We start from the raw sequence: 7,775 nt of genomic DNA, 5'->3' as shown, positions 1-7,775 counted from the left end.
GCCAGCCCCAGCACCACCGCGATGTGCAGAGCGCTCTGGGGGCGGGGGGGGGGGCACGGCGTGAGCCCCAAAGCACCCCCAAAAACACCTCCAAAGACATCTCAAACACCCCCCAAAACCACCCCCAAAAATGCCACCAAACAGACTCTAAAGAACCCCCGCCCGGCTGCCCCAGCCCTACTGTGATGTGCAGAGTGCTCTGTGGGCGGGGGGGGTGGTGCATGGGAAGAGCCCGGGGTCCCCCCATAGCAGCTGCACAACCAAACCCACCTGGTGCTGCTGAGATCAGGGGGGCACAAAATTTCCCGAAAAACCTCCTGGGCCGCCCCACAGCTCCCCCACCAAACGCAACCCCGGAGAGACTGGGGGGGTCCCAAAGCTCCCCAACTTCCCCCCAAACACCCCTGCAGCCTCCACACCTGCCCCAGGTCGTTCTGCAGGTCCAGGTACGGGGAGTGCTCCGTGTGCCGCAGGATGGACTCCAGGAATTCTTCGTGCTCGTGGATCACGGCTAAGTGCAACGCTCTGCGGGGGGATGAAAGGCTTAGGGGCGGGGGGCCCAAAAAGGCAGGGGAAGGGGAGGGCACAGATGGGGGTACGGGGATTGAGGGGACCCGGCGGGGGGGCCGAAGGGGTCCCTGGGGGGGTCGCAGGGCAGGAGCCCCTGTCAGCGCCCCACTCCAAGAGCCGAGACTCCCCAACCCCAGGGGTGGGGGAGTCCCGTGTCTCTCCTACCCCCGCCCCTGCTCAGCACTCACGTGTCTCCGTCCTCGGTGACGAAGCTCAGGACATGCCGCAACCAGGCTGATGGGTCCGCGGGGGGCTCGAGGGGCTCCGGACCGGGGCCGTCGGGCAGCGGCTGCCCCAGCGGCCCCTCGCCCAGCGAGCCCAGCCCACTGTCGCACCACTCATCGCCCTCGGGCCGCTTCGCCTCGCTGGGGGCCGAGGGGGCCGAGAGGGCCGCGGGGGCCGCGGCCGCCATCGCCGGGGCCACCTCAGGCCGCCATCGCCGGGGCCGGGGCCGCCTCAGGCCGCCGCCGCCATCGCGGGCCGGGGAATCCCCGCCGGGTCCCGCTTCCGGGGCACGCCCGGAAACGGGGGCGCGCTCAGCCAATCAGCGCCGCCCGCGCGGACAAGCCCGGCTCTGCGCGCGCTGCACGCCGGGAGGTGTGGCGGAGCGGCCGCGCGCTGCACGCCGGGACGGCCCATGGCGGACCCGGAAGGTACCGGGGGTGGTCGGGCTGGGACGGGACGCCCTTCAGTCACCCCCATCAGCCACCCTCGCCGACACACCCGTATTGCCTCCGCAGGTCCCGGTGCCTGCGGGGAAGAGGTGGAGCAGGACGAGGAGTCCCCGGTGAGCGGCTGAAGCCCCCCCCGGTGACCTTTGGGGACCCCCCTGGTGTCCCTTTGGCGATCCCCCCGTAACCCTTCGGGGACCCCACCGTGACCCTCCCGCTCCCCCACAGGTCTCGGACCCCGAGCCGGGCGCTTCGGCCGACGCTGACAGTGGGTCTGGGCTTTCGCGGGGAGGGTGGTTCGCGGGCTCATCCTTATGGAGACACTTACGGGGCTTTTGGCGACTCTTCGGGAGCACTTCTGAGGGTTTTGGGGACACTGTGGGGCCCTGGGGGACATTATGGAGCTTTTGGGGGTCGTCTGCGGACATCCATGGGGCTTTTGAGGACATTAAGAGGACTTTGGAAACAGTCGTGGGGTCCTTGGGGATCCTTTGGGGAAATTTATGGAGCCCTCGGGGACACTTATGGGGCCTTTAAGGACCCTTTGGAGACGTTTATGGGGCTTTTAGGGACCCTTTGGGGACAGTTTCGGAGCCTTTGGGGACCCTTTGGGGACGTTTATGGGGCCCTCAGGGACATTTTCGGGGCCCTTGGGGATCCTGTGGTGGATTTGGGAACACTGAGCGGTGCTCAGTGGAATGAGATCCTTGGGGACTTTTGGGGGGACACTTGAAGGGGCCTTTGTGGACCCTCGGGTGCCCCCCCTGCAGTGGAGCTGCTCCGGACTCTCCTGTCTCGGACCCTCGGGCTCGGGGGGGACAAGCCCGAGCGGGTGCTGGACGAGCTGTCCCTGGACGGAGTGAGCCGGTTCCTGCGGAGCGAGCGGTGTACGAGATACCGGGAACGGGGGGGCACTGCGAACGGGGGACTAGGAACGGATGGGGGCACTGGGAATGGTGACACTGGGAATAGATGGGGGACATTGGGAAACCAGAGGGGAACCGGCCTTGGGGGCAGTTTTAGGGGGTTATTGGGGGTGGGTTTGGGATCTGACAGTGGGGGAAGGAGGGGAAGTTTTGGGGGGTAATTGGGTGTGGATTTGGGGACTCACAGTTGGGGAGAGCAGTTTTGGGGGGGTTGTTGGGGGAGGATTTGGGGGATGACAGTGGAGGAAGGAGGGGGCAGTTTTGGATGCCTCCTCACCTCCCGTATCTCATTCCCCCAGGTAAGAACATCGTCTGCATGGTGGGCGCCGGGATCTCCACGTGTGAGTGTGGTATGGGGGGGGGGGTGAGGCGAACACGGGAGGGAACCCTGACCCCCCCACGCTCCCCCCGCAGCCGCTGGGATCCCCGATTTCCGCTCCCCTGGCACGGGGCTCTACGCCAACCTGCAGAGCTATGACCTGCCCTACCCGGAGGCCATCTTTGAGATCAGCTTCTTCAAAGTACATTTTCCCCCCACCCCGTTTCCTGGGAGGTCCCAACCCTATGGGGGTGCTAGGATGCCACCCCAGCCCCCTGAGACCCCATTTCCCCCCACAGCAAAACCCCGAGCCTTTCTTCGCTCTTGCGCGGGAGCTTTACCCAGGGCAGTTCAAGGTGAGCTCACCCATCCCCCAACCCTCATTCCTGGCCTCCACCCCCCTCCAAACTCCTGGGGGGGCTACCCCTCAAAAACATGTCGGGGGGAGCTCAACTGACCCCCTGATCTCGCCCCCCAGCCCACGGTGTGTCACTACTTCATGCGGCTGCTGCAGGACAAGGGGCTGCTGCTGCGCTGCTACACCCAGGTGGGACCCCCCCATGTGAAGGGGGAAGGGGGCTGGGCGAGGTTTGGGAGACCCTGGAGGTTTTGGGGTCCCCCTGACCCCCTTCCCACCCACCTCAGAACATCGACACCCTGGAGAGGGTGGCGGGGCTGGACCCGGAGCGGCTGGTGGAGGCTCATGGCACCTTCTTCACTTCCCACTGCCTGCGCCCCTCGTGCCGCCAGCCCTACAGTCTGAGCTGGATGAAGGGTATGGGGGGTGGCTTTGGGGACCCCCTGAAACACTCGGGATCCCCAGGGCACCCCTCTGAGACCCTGGGTTGGGCACTGGGACAAGGTCAGAGTGGTCCCATCCCGTGCACTTTACAGGGTCCTAACCGGAGGCTGTTCTCCCCCAGCACCCTCCTCACGTCCCCCAGTCTCTCTGCCCCCCCCCCAATAGTGTTTGTGTGCGTCCCCAACTGTTGCTCCCCGCTCAGTTTCCCACTCCCCCTCCTTTCCAGAGCGGATTTTCTCCTCTCTCGTCCCCAAATGTGAGAAATGCCAGGGCCTGGTGAAACCTGGTGAGTTTGAGGGGATCTGAAGGGGCTTAGGAGGGATTTGAGGGGACACCTAAGCCCCCTCCAGCCCCTCTACTCACGGCCTACCCCCCCAGACATTGTGTTTTTCGGAGAGAGCCTCCCCTCACGCTTCTTCACCCTCCTGCAGTCGGTGAGTGGGGTGGTGGGCCCTGAACTCACCCTGAATTCGGGGGAGGGGGTAGAGGGGACACCACAGTGACATTCCCTCACCCCCTCAGGACTTCCAGAAAGTCGACCTGCTCATCATCATGGGCACCTCGCTGCAGGTGCAGCCCTTCGCCTCGCTCGTCAGCAGGTGGGACCGCCCTGGCACCCCCTGGACCACCCCCCAGTTCCCATGACCCCCTCGTGACTGTCCCTTCCTGTCACCCCCACAGGGTCCCCGTCAACACCCCCAGACTCCTGATCAACAAGGAGAAGACAGGGCAGGTGAGAGGCAGGGGAGGGCCTGGGGGGGCTCATGAGAGGCAACACGGGGTTGAGGGGTGCTGGTGGGGAGAGAGAGGCACCTGCCTCCCCCCCGTCACCCCTTTTGTTTCCCCCAGAGCGACGCCCTGATGTCCCTGATGGGCTTTGGCTGCGGCATGGACTTTGATTCGGAGAAAGCCTACAGGTAAGGGGGGCTGCGGGTCAGGGGGCACTCCTGGACCTCCTCAGACAGTTTTAGAGACCCCCCAGGTGGTTTTAGAATCCCCCAAGGTGGCTTTGGGCCTCCCCCCTGGGGGGGAATTTGAGGTCCCCTCCCCCAGCCCGGATGATTTTGGTGACCCTTCGAGATGGGTTTGGGACCTCTTGAGGTGATTTGAGGCCCTCCCTGGGGGAATTAGGGGACCTATAAGGTGGCTTTGAGGACACTCAAGGTATTTTGGGCCCCCAAGATGGCTCTGGAACCACAAGGTGCTTTCGTTTCCCCCCCAGTGTGGCTTTGAGGACCCTCTCAAGGTGGTTTTAGAGCCTCCAGGGTGGTTTTGGGAGCCCCTCAGTGTGGTTTTAGGGTCTGATGAGTTTTAGGGCCCCCCTGTGGTGTTTAAGGGCCCCCCAAGCTGGTTTTGGGGTCTCCAGGGTGGTTTTAGAATCCCCAAAGTGATTTCAGGCCCCTCAGGTGTTTTAGGGACTGCCCTAGGTGATTTTGGGGTCTCTCTGTTCTCCTGCAGGGACGTGGCCTGGTTGGGGGATTGTGACAGCGGGTGCCTGGCACTGGCCGAGCTCCTGGGCTGGAAGGTATTGTTACCCTGACCCCCAAATCTAGGGGGTTATCCGGACACCTGCACCCCACAACCCTGCTGGGACCCCCACAAACCAAAAAACCACTGTCCCCTGCCAGGAGGAGCTGGAGGAACTGGTGAGGAGGGAACACGCCGCCATCGATGCCAGGGGAGGCAACGAGGACCGAGAGGACCCTGAAAAGTGTCGGGGGCACAAGGACAAGGAGGACCTCGGAAAGTGTCAGGAGGACAAAGACAAGGCTCAGAGGGACCCTAAAAAGCCCCAGGGGGGCAGTGAAGAACCCCTCCAGAGCGTGAGGGGGGCGCCCCAAAAATAAACGATCCCAAAAGAGTTTATCGGTTTCGTGTGGTGAATGTGGAACACGGGGGTGTCGTGGTTCGATCTGGCCGCTGGTTCTCCGCGCGGTCTCTGCCCACGTTCTCCACCGAAAATGTCACAGGTTCGCTCCGGGCTAATTTTTCTCTCACCCCCCACACGATTACTATAAATTGAGAGAAGATTTATGCAGACAAAGGAGACCTGATTGGGGAGAATAATATTAGGATTTATTACTAGCAAGATATAAACTAAGGAACTATAGTTTGTGGGAATGAGTCCCACAAACTGGTTACAATGGGATTGAGTCTTCCCAAGGGTCTGAAAAGCTTTGCTTTAACTTGGCTTTATAAACTGAAAACTGAAGTAATTGTTAAGGTGTTGGCCCTTGCTGTCCTGTGTCTTTGAAGTGTTGACTCAGTACCTTTATTGGAGCTGCTGTTGGATGAACAGGTGCTCCTAATTTGCCTTTAAGGTCCTGCTTTCTTCCCTTCTTCTCCCAACTTGTCCAGGAGATGGAATTCCAGTACTACAGTATAGATGGCTTGTGATGCTCCTAAAAGGAGCCTTTCTGCCTTCAGGACAAGTTGTGGTGCCACTGGAGCTGTTGGGAGAAGCGGAGGGTCGGCAGTGACAGGCCTGGAATGCTGCTGCTGTGGCACAGACGCTGCTCCCTGGCAGGTTCTTGGGTTGGATTCCTTGGCTGCCACCGGGCAAGGCCTGGAAGGGCCTCAGTTGTGGGGGGAACAAAACATGGAATGGGAAAGCAAAGCAGGGGAGGTTCTGGTTTCAGAGAGAATCATTGAATTTTCTCTTCCTGCAGGGACACTGAATCGGTCCAACTGTGGCAAGAAGAACGAGTGGACTGTGAAGGTTTGGAGCAGTCTGGAAAGTTCCTCGTGCCCAAAGGATTCTGGCAAGTGCAGCACTGGAAGAGTACAGAATAATGAAAAGTGCTTTAGTTCTCCTGAAGCTCAACTTTGTAAAATATTCATGAAGATAAAATTCTACTTTAATGAGCTGTTGGGTCCCAAATACTCTTGGAGGGAGAGGCAGAAACTCACACAGCGGCTGGGGCTGAACTGCTTGCAGTGACCAGGTAGGACTCGGCCCTGATGCCTGAGTGCTCTCCAGTCCCCCAGGATGGATCAGCCCCTGGCTCCATAACTTGAGCAGAGGGTGTTCCTGCAAGCCCAGCTGCTGTGTCGGTGGTCCTGTGTGCACCTCTTGTCCTGGACTGCTGTGAATGTATTTGTGTTGCAGCTCAATAATGTCCCAATAAAGTGGTGATTGTGTGATTTTGGTGTCAGTTCCTCTCCGTTCCTCTCCCCTCTTCGCCTTGCCCAGTGGCTGCATCACTGACTTGTGCCTAAATGAACTCTTGCCCTGCAGCAGTTCTCTGCTGCTCTCAGAGGGTGGAGCTGAGGCCCCTGAGCAAAGGGCAAAGGGATCCATCCGAGCCAGGCCCGTGCTCCCCCCCTGCATTCCTGCAGCATCCCGTGTTTGCAGTTGCCATCACTGCTGGACATACAGCCTGTTCCTGAACAAACCCCTTTCCTGTTCTCTTTCCATGTCTCCCCTCCCAACTCCCCTCCTCTGATGCTCCAGGTGTCAAGGCCCCTGTTTTTGAGGGTCATTCCTGCTCTGCTGCCCTCCCTTCCCTCCCCTCCATTCTTTCTAAATTAAGAGCTAGGAGCCCCAAGTGCAGAGAGGGCTGCAGGGAATAAGTGGCAATGCCTGCCTGTGTGTCCCTGTGTTCACTGCAGTTCTCCTGCCTGTTCTCCCCTGGTCTGGAGAGCCCTGCCTGGCCTGTGTTTCTTGGAGGAGAATGATGTTATTCCATTTGTCCAAATGGTGTGTTCGTGGGCACTCCTTTTCTGACAGGCAGTGCCCTTTTCCTGTTGCCTTTCCCAAGTGCTGCCCAGCATGGGCCTTGGTGTGCTGAGACAGTGATTGCCAGGAGGAAGGGGAGCCTTGGCCTCAGCTGCCCAGCTGGGGTAGGTGGGACAGAATTGGGCTGAGGTCACCCCTGAGCCTCTTCTTTTCCAGACTAAACAGCCCCAGCTCCCTCAGCCTCTCCTCATAGGACTTGTGCTCAAGTCCCTTCACCAGCCTCGTTGCTCTTCTCTGGACCCGCTCCAGCACCTCAATGTCCTTCCTGAACTGAGGGGCCCAGAGCTGAACACAATACTCAAGATGTGGCCTCACCAGTGCTGAGTACAGGGGAAGGATCACTTCCCACATCCTGCTGGACACACTGTTCTTGCTGCAGGCCAGGATGCCATCGGCCTTCTTGGCCCCCTGGGCACACTGTTGGCTCATGTTCAGCCTCCTGTCTGTAGAAGGTGGGACTGCCAGAAGCCTGCAGAGATAAGAGCTCTAGCAACAACAGCTGCCCAGAACTGCCTGAGAGCCAGCTACAGGGCTCAGACCAGCTCCAGCCTTACAGACCTCTGCAGGATTTCCCTCTCCTGGGCCCCCAAAGACCACACCTCCCCTTCTTTCCTGGCTATCCCTTCCTCCTGAATGAATAGACATGTCCTCCTAACCTATCTCTCCAAACCCTCTTATCTGAAACCCCCAGGATTCGATGCCCCCTGGCAGGAACCTACCCCTGTACCAGAAACTTCTATACCCTCCC

At 60.3% G+C, this 7,775-nt stretch overlaps 2 protein-coding genes across 2 annotated transcripts in view; one reads left to right on the top strand and one right to left on the bottom strand.

Annotated features, from left to right (window-relative positions):
• The window catches only part of NFKBIB (NFKB inhibitor beta), a 1,931-nt gene extending 926 nt beyond the window's left edge, over positions 1-1,005 (bottom strand). Inside the window, exons 1-3 of the mRNA XM_027909240.1 lie at positions 759-1,005; positions 420-525; positions 3-35 (exon numbers count right to left, since the gene is read on the bottom strand). Coding sequence (XP_027765041.1) covers positions 3-35; positions 420-525; positions 759-982 — 363 coding nt within the window. The 5' untranslated portion in view covers positions 983-1,005. The remainder of the gene's footprint in view (positions 1-2; positions 36-419; positions 526-758) is intronic.
• A 160-nt stretch (positions 1,006-1,165) lies between these two features.
• Positions 1,166-5,150, top strand: SIRT2 (sirtuin 2). The gene is made up of 16 exons (XM_027909243.1): positions 1,166-1,223; positions 1,311-1,357; positions 1,470-1,509; positions 2,012-2,128; positions 2,467-2,508; positions 2,582-2,688; positions 2,786-2,842; positions 2,965-3,033; positions 3,132-3,261; positions 3,515-3,574; positions 3,667-3,722; positions 3,811-3,887; positions 3,970-4,021; positions 4,138-4,205; positions 4,747-4,813; positions 4,917-5,150. The coding sequence occupies exons 1-16, from the start codon at positions 1,208-1,210 to the stop codon at positions 5,133-5,135; spliced, it is 1,224 nt and encodes a 407-aa protein (XP_027765044.1). The 5' UTR covers positions 1,166-1,207; the 3' UTR covers positions 5,136-5,150.
• The last annotated feature ends 2,625 nt before the right edge of the window (positions 5,151-7,775 follow it).

The sequence above is a fragment of the Empidonax traillii genome, unplaced genomic scaffold (assembly GCF_003031625.1).
Source record: "Empidonax traillii isolate 1590-97213 ecotype Southwest subspecies unplaced genomic scaffold, ASM303162v1 scaffold2014:size53829, whole genome shotgun sequence".
NCBI lineage: Eukaryota > Metazoa > Chordata > Aves > Passeriformes > Tyrannidae > Empidonax > Empidonax traillii.
Note: the sequence above shows the minus strand (reverse complement) of the source record. Positions and strands in the feature narration are given on the sequence as shown.

Coding starts and splice junctions, on each gene's coding strand:
- SIRT2 (XM_027909243.1), top strand. Junction 2,129..2,466: donor GTTCCTGCGGAGCGAGCGGT/GTACGAGATACC, acceptor TCATTCCCCCAG/GTAAGAACATCGTCTGCATG. Junction 3,262..3,514: donor CAGTCTGAGCTGGATGAAGG/GTATGGGGGGTG, acceptor CCTCCTTTCCAG/AGCGGATTTTCTCCTCTCTC.